Source organism: Vombatus ursinus, unplaced genomic scaffold, assembly GCF_900497805.2.
Source record: "Vombatus ursinus unplaced genomic scaffold, bare-nosed wombat genome assembly UNPS02008996.1, whole genome shotgun sequence".
Classification (NCBI taxonomy): domain Eukaryota; kingdom Metazoa; phylum Chordata; class Mammalia; order Diprotodontia; family Vombatidae; genus Vombatus; species Vombatus ursinus.
The window spans coordinates 746,189-762,237 of NW_020948774.1; the positions used below are offsets into that span (position 1 = coordinate 746,189).

The following is a 16,049-nucleotide window of genomic DNA, read 5'->3' on the forward strand; positions in this document are numbered from 1 at the left end:
GCATCCCCCCACAAATCCCCAGGGCAGACCATATCCCTGAGAACCAACATATCTCTGTCATTGGCTCTGGAACTGCAGAAATCAACCTTCTCACACCAGAATGTGATATTATTCTCTGGTCTACATCACAGCCTCCACAGGTTACAAGGAGATAAGGCTATAAAGGCCACAAAGAAAGAAGGCACACCTGAATAGACCACTGCACTAAGGTAAGTAGGTGAGGGTGGAGAGAAAGGCAGAAGGATCAACGGACATCACCAATTCCCCTAAGAGGCTATAACAGTGTACTTGTATACTGATGAAGTGTACAAGCCAAGGCATAGGAAATCATGCCAGGTCAATGAGCTTCTTTACACCCTGAAATGGCTAAGTCAGAGGTATCTGGGGAACAGTCTTGGTCTTTTTGATGGAATCTCTGGCAAACTTAGGCACACTCACTTAGGTGGACCTCAGTCTTGACCCAAGTCACTTTTTATTGGGATTCCAAAGTTTAACCGAAGTTGCTCCAAGAAGACGAAGGTTAAAATGGTACGTGGTATCAGGCGGATAGCAGCAGGGAACATACCCTGAAATGAGAGGGGGGAAAAGATGAAGTAGAGGCAGGAGTGGGTGTTCAGGTATGTGAAAAAATCCTTGACACTAATCTAAGGAACCCAGACTCTTCAATGACACAAAACACAAATGCAATGAGGCTACTATGATCTACCTATAGAATTACACGAGATATCTAAATCTTAAAATAAAATACAAAATTCTCAGCCTGGCACTAAAAGCCTTCCATAATATAGTTTCCAACTACCTTTCTAGTCTTACTGTATATCCCTCCCCGTGAACACTCTTCCTCCCATTAAAACTAGCTGGCTCATCAGTCTCCCACCTCTGTGCACAAGTCATCTTTCATGCCTGGAATTTACTTGATCTTCACACCTGTCTCTTAGAATTCCTGTTTGCTTTGTTTAGGTGTTTTTCAGTTGTGTCAAAATCCTTGTGACCCCTTTTGGCAGGGTTTTCTTGGCAAAGATAATGGAGTGTTTCGCCATTTCTTTTTTCAGCTCGTTTTACAGATGAGGCAAACGGGGTTAAGTGACTTGTCCAGAGTCACACAGCCAGTAAGTGTCTGAGAATTCCCAATAGAAAGTAAATGGCTCCAGCAAGGAGGGTTTTTGCCTTGTCTTTCTAGCTCCTAGTGCAAGGCTACTTGTAGACCTTTAGTAACTGTTGAATTGAATTCAATATAGGAAACTCTGAACCATATTACAAACTATATGGAAGTGGATTGCCTGAGGCACATAAAGGTTGAGGGGCTGAGGGTCACAGCTACTATGTGCCAGAGATAAGGATTTGAACTAAACTATCCACTAAACTAGCCTGCTTCTAACTTGCTTGTTGCAAGTATACCTCTGGGCTAACTCCCCAACTCAGACCTGCAAGTTGAGTGATCCAAAGGGTGGTGATTTTCATAGGTTTCAAGATACTATATGTATCTATAGTACTAAAATGAGCCTTTATAGGTGAGCTAATTTTTAACAGTCAGCCAGAAGAGTCTTCTGCATAGATATATTTAGTTCAAAGCAGGCCTTCACAACCTGAGGCCCGTGGGCCAATTACAGCCTGGGTTGTTTGTGGCATGCCAAAGGATTGCCTCTACATACAAAGGACGTTTTCCTCTACATTTCTGAAGGACACCTGAAATCCTTTGGCATGCCTCAAGCAACCTGGAGGCCAAAGGTTGTGCAGGCATGGTTTAAAGCAAAGGCATTTATTACTAAGATGGCATAGCAAGAACAGAAGCTAAAAAACTATTACCCCTCCTCCTAAATCTGAGGCACATTCTCCCACTAATACATGCTTTGCAGTGGGGAAAATGAGCATAAACTTTGAGTACAATTGGTAGTGAGACATACACATGAAGAACACATATGACCAGGGAAATTAATGCCTATGGTACTGCAGTACCCACCATGCTTTCTTTCCCCATGGGCTCCCCAGCTTTGCTCCTCTCTCTCTAGTTTGAATCTCAACAGCCAAGGCAATCACTGAAGCTGCTTTCTGCCTTAAATGCTGCTCGCTACATCTGTGTTCGTCACAGAGTGTTCCCTGCTAGTGTGGTGTCTCCTAATGGGTCAGAAGCTCTATTACAAAATGCCATGACAGATGGGATAGGGAAGGAGAAGAAATGCCCTCCGCTAGCGGACAAGGGCTGAAGGGACCACGCTCCACAGAACTGCTGTCTTGAATTGCTGCCACCACTGAAACGCTTGTGCTGCTCTCAGAAGCTAGGCTGGCCTTTTAGGGGCCACCCACGAGCGTGCTTAATTGTTTCTCAATGGCCAGCTGCCTTTCTAATTTTACCAGGCCTTTTTCAAACCTCATAAAGGGATAAAAGTTATACAAGTCTTTGCACTTAGTTTAACAACTTATTATATGCCTTTTATTTTCTGTAATTACATCCTGGGCTGGGGACTTAGTCAGGTACCAACTCCCTCCCACCGCAAACACAAGGAAAAAAAATCAAACAAAAAACTAAGTGGGGCAAATAAAGAATTGGTCAGCTCTTCCTTCCTCCTTCGAGACCTTATTCCATCAGTTATCCCCTCCCTCCACTTGCTCCTTACCTAGGAAAAAGCCTTCCTTTAAATAAATATACTTCTCCCTTGAGCTACAGTCCTTTCACAGCCAACCTTCCCAAAAAATTCATCTACATTCGCTATACCCATTTCCTTGTTACCTCTTCATTCCTTGGAGTCCTACAGTTTGGTTTCTACTCTTACCTGTCCACTGAAACTGACTCTTGAAAGTCACCAGGCTTTCTAACTGCCAAAATAAGTAATTTTTTCCTCCTTGTCCTTTTCTGTATCAATTTATCACACCTTCCCCTTTTCTTGAAAATTTGCCCCCTTGATCACCAAACTCCATGAAAATCCCGGCTGGTTCTTCTCTGCCTTCTCTGTTTCTTTCCCTTCCTTGTTCTTTCTTGGCTCCTCATGGGGACCCTCCCTAATGTCCAACTCTTGGCCTCTCCTCTCCCGAGGAGCCCTCTTCTTTAGAGAACACATCCATTCTCACAGCTTCAGCTAGCGTTTTTATTTGGTGACTCCCTATATCTCCCATCCCTGACCCCTCAAGTCCCAGTCCAACATTTCCAGTTGTCCACTAGATATTTCCATTTGGACAGCTGTCACCTTAAACTCAGGATATCTAAAGTAAAACTCAACATCTCCAAAATAGTTGCTCTTTCCGACTTCGTATTTCTGCTAATCATACTGTCACTCACTCAGTCTGAGTCACCATTACCTCACATCTCTACAACTCCCAGTCAGTCACCTGATCATGTTAATCCTTCCATGTTTCAAATCCTTACAGGATCAAAGAATTAAGACACAGAAGAGACCTATGACACCAACCCCTTCATTTTATAAATGAGGAAAAGCTGAGGCCTAGTGGGGCTAAGTGACTTGCTCAAAGTCATACAAGTAGTAAGTTACTAATACAAGATTCAAACCCAGTTTCTTAAATCCCAAATCCAGTGTTTTTAAATTTATAATAATGGATGACACCAATATAGCTCTTTAAGGTTCAAAAGACACTTTACAAGCATTATCTTATTTGATAAACTGACTTGTGAGATAGGAGCTATTATCCCCCCCTTCACAGATGATGAAACCAAGGTTCACTGAGATAAAGTGATTTAACCGTAGTCTTACAGCTAATGTGTCTAAAGCAGAATTTTAACCCTGGTCGACCTGACTCCAGGTACTCTGTCCACTATGCCATGCTGCCTACTATTCATCTGTTTCTGTCACTATCTAGTCTGCTATTATCTGTTGCCTGATCTTCCAAATGGTCCGATTCTAATTCCTCCAATCCATTCTACATACTTCTGTCAGATTCGTCTACCTATTCTACAAATAAGTTACTCCACACAATGAAATCTTTCAGTGGCTTCCCATTGCCTGCATGATAAATTCCAGTCTCTTTACTCTTACATTCAGAGCCTGCTACAAACTGGCCCTAACTAAGCCAGTTTTCTGATCTTATCCTTCTTTCTCTACTAGTTCTCTAAATAAATTTTCCACTCCAGTCAAGTTGGTCTGCTCACTGCACCCTGAATATTTTCTATGCATTCCCACCTCTTCAACTTTGCTCATGCTATCTACTTCCCCTGGAATAATAATAATAATAATCATCATTATTATTATTGAGCAGCTAGGTGGCACAGTGGATAGAGTACCAAGCCTGAAGTCAGGAAAATTCTTCCTGAGTTCAAATCTGGCCTCAGACCATCACTAGCTGTGTGATCCTGGGCAAGTCACTTAACCCTATTTGCCCCAATTTTCTCACCTGTAAAAAGAGCTAGAGAAGGAAATGGCAAACTACTCCAATATCTTTCCCAGGAAAAGGCCCCAAAAAGTGTCACAAAGAGTCAGACATGACTGAAAAATGACTGAAGAACAACTATTATTATAGCTAGTATTTGTATAATACTTTAAGGTTTGCAAAGCACTTTACAAATATTATTTCATTTGTTCCTAATCACAACCATAGGACTAGGTGCTATTATTGCCCCCATTTTAAAGATGAGGAAACTAAGGAAGACAGAGGTTAAGTGACTTACTCATGAGTCACATAGCTAATGAGTGTCTGAACCCTAATTTGAACACAGTTCTTCCTGACTCCAGGTAAGCACTCTATCCATTGTGCCACCTAGTTGCTACCCTGGAATGCTATTTATTTCTGCCTATCCAAAACATGATGCAGTGTGGAATAGAGGATAAAAGGCTATCCTTGGAGCCAGGAGGCACTGAGTTTGAGTCCTGCCTTTCATACAGAATAGTTGTATGATTGTGGGAGACTCTCTAAGGCTGTGAGTTAGAGATGAGTTACTAAACTGCAGTGATAGCAGAGTTTCCACAGAGAGTTCCCTACACCTATGAAATTATGGGTCTGTCCCCAACTCCCAAGGGTAGCAGTAGATGGCGCAGAGTGCCAGGCCTGAAGTCAGGAAGAGTCATCTTGAGTTCAAATCTGGCCTCAGACACTTACTAGCTGTGTGACCCTGGACAAGTCACTTAACCCTGTTTACCTCAGTTTCCTCATCTGTAAAATGAGCTGGAGAAGGAAATGGCAAACCACTCCAGTATCTTTGCCAAGAAAACCCCAAATGGGGTCACGAAGAGTCAGATAGGACTGAAAAAAAAAAAACAAAAGCAACCAACTAACTGAGTGACAACAACAATGTGCAAAGCCTTGTGCTAGGTGCTGGAGATGTAAAGACCAAAACATAAACAGTCCCTGCCTTTCAGGAATTTTCATTTTGCCTAGGGTGGTGGCAGGATACAACACATATTCAAAACAAATAAATTAAGGGTATCTCCAAAGTCTTAGTGCAGTTTTAAATGGCTTTAAAAATTACTTAAGCCATTTAAAACTGCATTAAGACTTTGGAGACACCTTGTACAAGGTAATTTGAGGGGTGTAAGACTGCTGTTAAGGGGTCCCCTGAACTTGTCTGTGAGTTGCCATATTTTCCAGAAACACTGGACCTAGGCATGCAGGAGGGCCTGAATGTGTCAAGGACAAAGCTCCCCCTGAGCTGACATAATTTGTTGTTGCACCCCAAGCTGGACTCCCTGTGTACCCTTGGGAGACAAGACAGGCACCAGCCAGTCCGTGCCAGGCTGGGATAATGCTTGTGCAGATGGGGTCCTTTGCAGATAAGCAGACCCTCCTATCTTCATAGTCTAACAGTTCCCAAGGGAAAAGAATGAGACTTTTGCTCCTTCCCATGGGGAGTGGTTTTGTCTTTTTTCCCACCTTTGCTACACCATTCCCCTTCCCATGTCACACCCCTTCCTGGTATTTGTCCTGCTATTATAAAGATGTAAACTTTAGGGGGACCTTTGGGTTCCACATGCGTGTTCATTTTTCTTGTAATAAACCCAGTTTTCACTTAAGTCTCGTGACATTTTGATTGCCTATTGATACTACTGACCACTGAAAAACAGGTTTGAATTTGTAGGGGGCAAGGGTATGATTGTTCCTGGCACTAAAGATAAGTGGCTATTTGTTAATTCATTTTTAAAATAAATTTTTACTGATGGCTTTTATTTTTACATCATCTAAATTCTACTCATTAATTTAAATTCTACTCAGTGACACACTTTGATTCAATAAGCATTTATTAAGTACTTACCACGTGTGCGCACGCATCATTGTGCTAAGCACTGGGAACATAAAGACAAAAACGAAATCATCTCTGCCCTCTCTAAAGTCTACTTGGGGCTATTATAAAAATGGTGTGGCCATCACTGATAAGTATGGATTGGGTGGTTACTAAAAAAAAGTTACAAGTTTTTGAGAGTTTGTATGAAACTTGTAGATCCTTAAAATTTCTCTGTCAAACTTTTTTTAAAAAATGATTCATCAACTCTTCTCTGAATCTTCTGCAAGGTAGGGCCCCTTTCCCTAAAACCCTACCAATGACAAGTCCTTAAGCTTCTTAAAAGAATAGGTACCTTGTAAAATGCCAGAGGTCCCAATTTGGCTGTCTCTGATACACAATGAATGATACTCTGGAAGAGACAACAAACACAATTTCCCAAAGATGACATATTCAACAGTCTAGTTGTACCTTAGTCCCCGTGTAGCTCTTTCCCCTCAACTTCATGGACTGTGTTGCAGACAAAGCCAGGCAAGTTAGCACCTTTTTTTGAAGAGAAAGGTTTTCTAGTGGCTAAGCTGAAAAAATTGAGGTGACCCCCAGAGTTAAAAAATAGCCTATGCTAATTCTTTGGTTTTGTGATAGTAACGACATTTGGGAGGAAGGGTCTTTAAGAGAAATGAAATAGCTCTATGAACTCACATCATAATCCTGGGCATTCATCATTCGAGTCTTGAGCACATCCAAGGGCTGACATAGCAAGGTGGCATACAGACCCTAGGGAGAAGGAGAACTTCGAGATTATAGGGGGTAAAAGAGCTCCCCTGCCATTGTCCATTGGTAATTTCTTCTTAGAATATTCTAGGCATTTTTCTCATTTAAATCTCCCAATGCTTTGGCAAACAGAAGGTACCAGCAAGGTGCCTGAGAACCAACTGATCACCCAGTGGATGGATATGACTTATCACACTGTCCATCACCTCCTATTTCAGAAACCATAGCATCATGGTCATTCACCAGAGCCTACCAAGTTGTTGACTTTCAGATTCATCAGTAAAAGCCCCAGGAGAAGCTGCTGCTGTCCAGAAGCAGGTTCTATTCTCAAAAATTTGTGTCCCCTTCCCAACCACAGCATCAAGAAAGATGTGGTTGTGTTTGTGTTTTTGTTTTTTGCGGGGAGAGGTGGTATTGCTGATTTGATCTCTTCCTCCTAATAGCTCTGCATCCTCACCTTATTTCCTTTATTCAAGGCATATGGGAGTGGGCATCTGGAAGGGTGAATAGGCTGGTGGCCACCCAATAATGCAGTTGTATTCAACACAAAAAATGACTGTATACACATCAAGTGACAAAACATCTGATTGGACTTGGTGCTGTTCATTATGGGAACTAAAATTACAAAGGAAATTGATAACACATCATGCACAAGGAAAGAATAAAGAAATTTTGACTTTGTGAGAAACCTTAAGTGATAAGGAGCAAAGGCTTACTCATAACTAGAAGTCCTAATAGGAGTTCAGTGCGCATCAGACAATCCAAATTTGCATAGCTAAGTCTATGATTTAAGGATGAGATAGCTATCATGTCAATGATAGGATAAAAATATCATTGGTGGGGGATTCGGACTATGGTTTTGCATGAGTGTTGACCCAAAGAGTATCTTGAAATGGGGATAACTTTTCTGTGGGTCTCAATGAGAGATGAGGTACCAATGGGACTACATTAATATTTTGGGGAGATTTCCCCATAACATACTAAACGCTCTAGAAGTTTGTATTCCGAGACAGCATATGCCACATGTGCATTCCACTACACATACAAGGTCATATAGCTTCATGAATATCACTTGGAGTTTACAGCAATGAAACTGGCTATAATGTGGATGCTGAGGCTGTCTGAGAAGGAAGTCGAGGTGAGCACCAGTTGCTTGATTTGGTCATAGCAGGATGCCTGCAGGAGGAGATTGAAATCAAGAGGAACCATGTCAGCACCTTCAAACCTCAACCATAGCAGCATTTTATGCCTGTTCCTCTCTTATCACCTCTGTCCAGCAGGAACTTTGCACAGAAGCTTAGTATGCACCCAGCAATAACTATATACTATGGCATCATGGGCAGAGAAGTCTGGCCTTGCAGCCAGGACAGTCAGGTTTGAATCCTAGCCCTGACACTTACTGGCTGTGTGGTTATGGACAAACTGCTTGACCTCCCTGAGACTCAGTTTCTTCCTCTGTAAAATAGAGATAATACCTGTATTTCCTCTCTTGTGGGGTTGTTGTGAGGAAAGCCCTTTATCAATCTTAAAGCACTCCATAAATGTAAATTAATTATTATATATCTCACCAAACCTTTTTCCCTGAAGCAGCAGTTCTGAACACTTTCTTTCAGACCTGTGACTATATAGTATGTAAATAGGATTCAATAGTATTTTTACAGTTTTAAAGGTGAACTTACATTGAAACAGCCTGAGATTCTGTGATAACTTCATTTCTGGCCTCCTTCTATGACACTCTCACACCCAACAGATGGAGTTAAAACAGATACGTGAAGATCTGTGGGAGGGAACATGTCCTACCTGTCCCACTGTCATCAAAGCCCCTCGCCCTGATGCCAGGGTAGCACCAGAGAATAATGTCGAAAACCCCTCTGGAGGAAAGAAGAGGGGTAGGGAAGCAGATAGAATGAAATTGAGCAAGTTTGGACCAAGGGTCTATAGGCCCAGTCCCAATATGGTCAATTACCCTGAGAGCCTCCAGAGTTAATTCATCTCCATGTTTAATTCAACAAACCTCATTAAATAGTGCATGCAATGTGTAAGGATCCCAAGGTAGGTGCCAGTATACAAAGATAAAAAGCGACCTGTGGATTTCTAGCACTCCCTCATAGAGAATCCTGAGCTTCGTTCAATTCGATTCAATTTCAGTAACCATTCAGTAACCATTTATTAAGCTCCTACTAGGTATTGGGCACTGAGGGTACAAATATGAACTGTCCCTGTCCTCCCTATCCTCCAAGACCTTACATTCCCCATTAAGGGAATGAGTATACACACAGAAAGGTAAATAAAAGTCATATGTAAAAAAAAAAAAAAAAAGCCATGGTCCATAGGCCACCCCCTTCATCATTTGTCCTCTTTCCCTCCTCAAATTTTTATGTATATACTTATATGTTTACATATTGCAGCCCCTCAATAGAATGTAGACCCCCTTGAAAGCAGGGACTATTTCATCTTTGTATCTCTTAGAATGGTTACTTGCATCTTTTACTTTTGGGGTCTAGACCTTTAATTACATTGGTGTAAATGAAAATGCAGAACAACAGCCCCCTCTTCCCCCTGACCCCCCTACGCCCCCCCCCGCCTGGTCATAATTCAGAGTCTTATAGAATTCCTTGGGGTGATGTGTCCAAAGTCATATAGCTGGTATATGTGAGAGGCATGACTTGAGCCCAGATCATCTTGATTTCAGAGCCAGACCTCAGTCCACTCCAGGTTGCCTCTCATCCTGAACATAAGAGGGGTACTGCTTGTTAGATCATAGGAAAATCCCAAACTATGTACTCCTTATTTCAGAAGCTTTATTTTGGTAGGTACCTAGAACTCACTTTGTTCTAATAAACATGATTCAAAAAACAGTAACAGCAACAATAAACAAATTTCTATTTTTCTTCCCCTTTAGGAAAGCCTACCTTCTCGAATTATACGAGTCATCCCGTTCAGCACATGGGAATAACTATAGGATAGAAAATGTTTTTATTTATACACACACACACACACACTCATCCACACACACACACACACACACACTCTCACACATATATAGTTAGTTATGTCTCAAGGACTGGTTATTTAATTTGTAGGTTTTCAATTCTTGGCTTGTCCCTTTTTGCAATCAGTGTCTTGGATATTACAGGGAAGACTAAAGTAGAATTCAGGGATCATCTGTGGATTTCAGTTATCCAGGCTATTTCTATTTCCTTATTAAGTCCAAATTATTCCTTTTTACATTGCTAGTCAAAGGCAGCACATTTCTTGTGGAATAGCTGCCATCTGGTAACAGCAAGACCTACTGCTATTTATTTCAGCAAAATTGTGGGACTTTTTTGCATGGTTCACTGGGTATGGATCAGCACATTCATTTGCAGCTTTCTTCAGATTCCTATTTTTCAGGCTTTCATTCCCACCAGGTGAGATTTCTTTCCTCACATCGACCAGCAAGTTTCATTCTCTGGTTTATGCATTCTGCTGGGCACTTTGCCACAGTGGCCTGGGGGCAGGGCTCAATGTCCCTGGGGCTTTAATGACAGCTAGGAGAAGATAGCAAGGAAATATAATCCTGCCATAGTATGTTCAAGAAGACTAGAACGTGAGTCTGTTAGCGCCATCTCTACTCCCCAAAACACTAACGAATAGCTCTTGAGTTTTCTTTGGGCTTCAGTTTGGATGAGGTGATCTCTAAGGCCCCTTCCAGTTCAGAGCTTCTAGGAATTATGAACTCAGTCCCTCTCCTTTGCAACTTACTTCCTCCTCAGGTGCACTGGCATCTTCACATCATTCTGCATCCTGCTTCCAAATGAGATCCAATTAGAAGGGTCAACCACCCTTGTAGGACACAGGGATGTGAGAAGGTTCAGAGGAATAGAGATGTCAAGGAGAAAATGATAGAGGGGAGAACTACCCAGGTAAAGGAACAAGAGAAAAGAGAGGGAAGGTAACAGGGGATGTGACTGACCTAACATTCACCATATCTGCTGGGGTCCCCACAAACCCGCCAACAAAACCTAAAACCAGAGGGAAAAGGGCAAAGGATTTACAAGCCTGCTTCATACTCCATGCAAGTCCACTCAGCTCCCACGGTTTCTTATTTCCAATAGCCTTCTCAGGGGAAATGAACAACAGCCCTCAACAATCCTTTGGCTCTTGGGCAAGGCTGGCTCCTCTCTATCATCCCCAAGTTCAGCTCCTCTTTACTCACCTCCAAGGGCTGCCATATACACCTTCTGATAGAAGGGCAGGTGCTGCTTCTGGCCGTGTATCACATGGTCCCGAAGTGAGTGATAGATGGCAAAGCGAGTCACAGAATAGGTCAGCTGATAAAGACACAGCAAGTTTCAAAGACAAGGATGTCTCAGAAAGCCAGGAGAAATCCTAAGTAGAAATCCCTACATCTCATTACCCTGGGGTGAACAGGCAAGATTTAAAAGAACAAAAAACAAAAACAACCCTCAAAATTACAGCATTTGTTAAATTTATTATGTGCCAGGCCTTGATTAAGTCAAAGACAAAAAGGAACCTTCAACGAGGTTATATTTTACTGGGCGGGAAAAGAATGTTTGGAGATGTCAGTCAATCAACAAACATTTGTTAGATACCTACTATGTGCTATGAGGTGCTGGGGATACAATGAGGAGTTGAGGATGACAGCCAAGTCTAAAGATGTCATCCTGGAGTTAGCCATAACTGTGACACTAACAGTCACAATGTCAGCTAGGTTGATCACTTTCTGGACCCAGGATGGGTTAGATCAGAGACAAGATAGTAGGGGTCCCCATCTGTCACCTACCTGTCTACAGAGTGAGGCAGAGAGCCCATTGTAAAGTGCCATAAAGCCACTGACGCTAATCACCCTCACTGTCATGCCAGCAAAGCCAATATTTGCTCTGTGCTGAGTCTGAAGATGGACCTACACCAGAGAGACAAGTGAGGATGAACATGGAGGTGGGATGACACAATGAGCTGCTGCATTGTGGGGTAACTGACAACACAGAGAGGAGCCAGGGTTCCCAAATCTTGCACCAACAGAGCACGAGACGAAATGGATTTCATCCACATTGGAAATCCTTCAAGGACAGACCCAGAAAAGGGGCCGTATGCCTTTGATCTGAGGACCAACCTAGCTAAGTTCAGAGAGGCACATCACCAGGTTGGCTGGGATCGGGGGGTGGGTATGGGCAAACTGTCCAGAGGAACTCTGGAAGACTGCCCCCCAACCTGTAGCAGAACTGCAACCTGGGATGGTAGAGGAAGTACTCCGACTGAAAAAAAACCCACAACAGGCTTGCATACTGTAGATTTGGACAGCAACCAACTGGGTCAGGTAGGAGAATGTGCATCTCCTGATAGAGATGTCTTACCGCTTACTTAAGCAGTAATGCACTAAATATATTGGCAGACCCACTCACAATCCACAGCCCACTAAAGGTGGCTCATTTGCAGCAGCATCTTTAGGTGAGCATAACTCCTTGCATTAAGTAGTAGGGGCAACAGAGGCCTTATTCAAACTGTAAGCTGACTGCGAGCAAGGATTGTCTATGTCCCAAGCATGCAATACAATGTTAAATATCTTGCATGTACTGAATCATAAATTTAGAACTACAAGAACTCATAGGATCACAGACCTAGGTTCTCCTTCTTAACTAACTGGACCTTATTGCTCACTCTCTTGCTTAGAGATACAGCTGTAATATCCCGTGGGAAGTCACACTTCTTTTATTTTGTGTGTTTGGGGGGAAGGTCTCAATTTATGTCTCAGGGTCTGACTAAAGATATCATTTTGTAAAAATGTAGTAGGCTGACTTTGGGAAGTTCCTCTTTGGGGAACACCTGAGCTGACGAGGTCATCCCTTGACACTGAGGGAAGCAGGTGGAGTGTTGGTGAACAAAAAGTAAAAAGATTCAGGTATCCCTATGTGTAAATTCCAAGGCAGAGGAAAAGCGGCAGTCAGCTCCCCAGAGAAGGAATGTGGAAATCTAGTAGAAGGGAGTCTATTTTTAGAACAAGAGGAGAAGGATTTCAATGGGGAACATGAACTGACAATCCAACCCACCCACTCATTTTACAGATGAGGAAACTGAGCTCCAGTAACTTGCCCAGGTTCACAAGGCTGGTGAATTTCAGAGATGGAATTGTAAATGCAAGTCTTCCTAACTTGAAATCTTGTACTCAATGCAAGTCTATAGGGCCATGACCATCTGAAAGGAAAAGGGAATGAGGACATCTAGAAAAACAGGGACTTTGGGCAGTGACTGAAAAACGGTGATAGTTGGTGCACTGAAATTAATTAACTTAGTAAATAGTTACTGAGTACATTTCAGTTGCTGCATTGATGTTCAGGTTTTTCAGGTTTTTAGGTCTGGTTTTTTGCATCTGGTCCGCCACATCTAGTTTTAGAGAATTTTCTGGCATCAATGAGAAGTTAGTTTTTTGCTCAGGGTCACACAGCAGTTACGTGTCAGAGGCAGACCTTCTTGAATCCAAGGCCAGGTTCTCATCTGGGGCAGTATCTACCTTAAATCAAATAAAACATTTATTTATTTTTTAAGGAGGATCTAGAGAAACAGGACAGGATGGTCCCAGGAAAGAAAACAGGACTTAGGAATGGATTCCATCCACATTTAATCAAAAGCAGGAAGCTTAGCCTGTTAAGGAACCTTGGTCAGAGACATGGGGATATCTTGCTTGCTAGGAGAACATAGCCAGGAACCTTCCACTAGAAATTTTTCAGTTTCTTACCCCTTAGTTTTCCTTAGTCAGGGGTGGGGAACCTGCAGCCTTGAGGACACATGTGGCCCTTAAGTGTGACCTATTGACTGAATCCAAATTTCACTCCCCTTAATAAAAGGATTTGTTCTCTAAAACTTGAACTCAGTCAAAAGGCTACACTCAAGGACCTGGAAGGCCACATGTGGCCACATGACGCCACAGGTTCCCCACTCTGGCCTTTTAAAACTCCAGCCAGCTTCTTGTGTGCACTCAGCAGGAGAAAAGGGCAAACTCCAGGGACTGTGGTCCTCTAGGTAGTGGGGTAGAGTTTACTAAAGCATAGGACTGGAAGCAAGACCTGAGTGTGAGTCCTGGCAATTACACCCCTGGCTTTCTCATTCTAAAAAGAAGGTTCTTAATCTGGAATCTATGAATTTGTAATTTTTCATATTTTGATAACTGTGCTTCAAAATAATTGGTTTCCTTGGTAATCATAAAAATTGTATGCATTTAGCAACATTATTCTAAAGAGTCCATAGGCTTCACCAGACTCAGTCAAAGGGATCCATTATGAAAAAAAAAGTTACGAATCTCTGCTCTAGAATAATCATTGATGACAAGGTCGATTCATTTTCTTTTTGTGGTGGCAAAGATCTTGGAAACTAAGGGGATATGCCTCAACTGTTGAATAGCTGAACAAATTATGGTACAGGAATGGGGATACTACCATGTACTAAGAAATGATAAAAGGGAAGGGTTCAGAGAAACTTGGGAAGGCTCTTGTAAAGTGAGAAAAATTGAGGGAACAATTTAGACAATAATAATAATGTAAAGAAAAATAGTTTTGAAAGACTTAAGAACACTGATCAACACAACCAGCAGCCATAGTCTCTGAGGGTCAGTGATGAAACATGCTACTTACTTCCTGACAGAATGGTGACAGATTCAGGGTACAGACTGAGATATATACTTTTTGGACATGACCAATGTGAGAATTTGTTTTGCTTAACTATACATATTACAACAGTTTTGTTTTTTATTTTTTTCTTTAATTGGAGGAGGGTAGCAGAGAGAAAATAAGTTTTGTTCATTGAAAAAACATCTAAATAACAACAGAATGAACCTAGTGGTGGACTGTGTGTCTGTTGTCTGAGGAACAGCCTAATTAATTTCATAGAGGGTCATCACCAGGTTGGAGCAGGGTGATGGGATTTTTGGCAATAGCAACTATTATAAATGGATTGTGATCTAAATTAGTAGATGGCATACCTACCCATAACAAAATAACAGGGCAGCTAGGTGGCACAGTGGATAGAATGCTGGAGCTGGAGTCAGGGAGACTCATCTTCCTGAATTCAAATCCAGCCTCAGACACTTACTAGCTGGGTGAGCCTGGGCAAGTCACTTAACCCTGTTGGCCTCAGTTTCCTCTTCTGTAAAATGAGCTAGAGAAGGAAATGGCAAACCACTCCAATATCTTTGCCAAGAAAACCCCAAAATGGGGTCACAAAAAGTCAGACACCACTAAAAATGACTGAACACACATGGACAACAAAATTACAGATCCTTGAAGCACAAGGCATAGACTAAGTTACAGAGATTTGTGTCTGTGGAGGAAGTACCAACATGACCAAATTGCAACTCTTTTAAATATATCTCATCTACTACAAGACTGTAAATTCTTTTACTGCACATCCTATCTATCCCTTGCTTCTCTCCCAGAGACATAATACATTGCTCATTTTTCCCCCTTTCTGGACCTGTGAATTTGTTGTCATTAGAAGCTCTTTCTCCACCAATGTGGATCCATGGCTTAACTGAAACTTAAAAAGTCTTAGTGTTGCCTGGGGCACTGAAAGGTTCAAAGACTTGCTTGACATCACACATCTAGTAGGTGCCAGAGGCAGGGCTTTGAACCACAGTCTTCCTGACTTCAAGGAATTTTATATACTACACCCTACCCCAATGATTGCTTTAGGAACTCTAGAAGACATCACTTTCACTGACTCTTGGGAATGGAGATGCCGGCACCCACCTTGATCAGATCCAGAGGATGGGTCACACAAGTGGCTCCAGCAGAAGCCAATCCTCCAAAGTCCCAGCGGAACACAATTTTCTTGCCCATGTTGTTGCTCTGGGTGCAGTCACTTGCAAGGGGCTCAGTGAGAGTCTTGATTATCAATCTGCTGTTTTACAGGCCAAGGAATTCTATCAAAGGTTGCAGCTGCCAAGCACTTCTGGGAGATGGAGACTGTTCACATTGTAGTGACAAGAGGGTATGCTGAAGTGCTCAGGGATTCTATGCTGACCAGTTGGGCCACTATCCACAGGGCATTTGCCAGCTGTTGGCTGTTCCATTAGCACCTGCCCATTTGACTTACAGAAGACTCTTGGAATCAGTACCTGAAG

At 42.3% G+C, this 16,049-nt stretch overlaps 1 protein-coding gene across 1 annotated transcript; it reads right to left on the reverse strand.

Annotated features, from left to right (window-relative positions):
* Nucleotides 1-449: 449 nt before the first annotated feature.
* On the reverse strand, nt 450-15,765 carry LOC114034422 (mitochondrial dicarboxylate carrier-like). Its single transcript, XM_027850108.1, has 11 exons — nt 15,676-15,765; nt 11,721-11,840; nt 11,133-11,247; nt 10,890-10,938; nt 10,679-10,720; nt 9,847-9,890; nt 8,735-8,805; nt 8,018-8,110; nt 6,863-6,937; nt 6,516-6,572; nt 450-566 (listed from the first exon to the last, which is right to left on the reverse strand). The coding sequence occupies exons 1-11, from the start codon at nt 15,763-15,765 to the stop codon at nt 450-452; spliced, it is 873 nt and encodes a 290-aa protein (XP_027705909.1).
* Nucleotides 15,766-16,049: the final 284 nt, after the last annotated feature.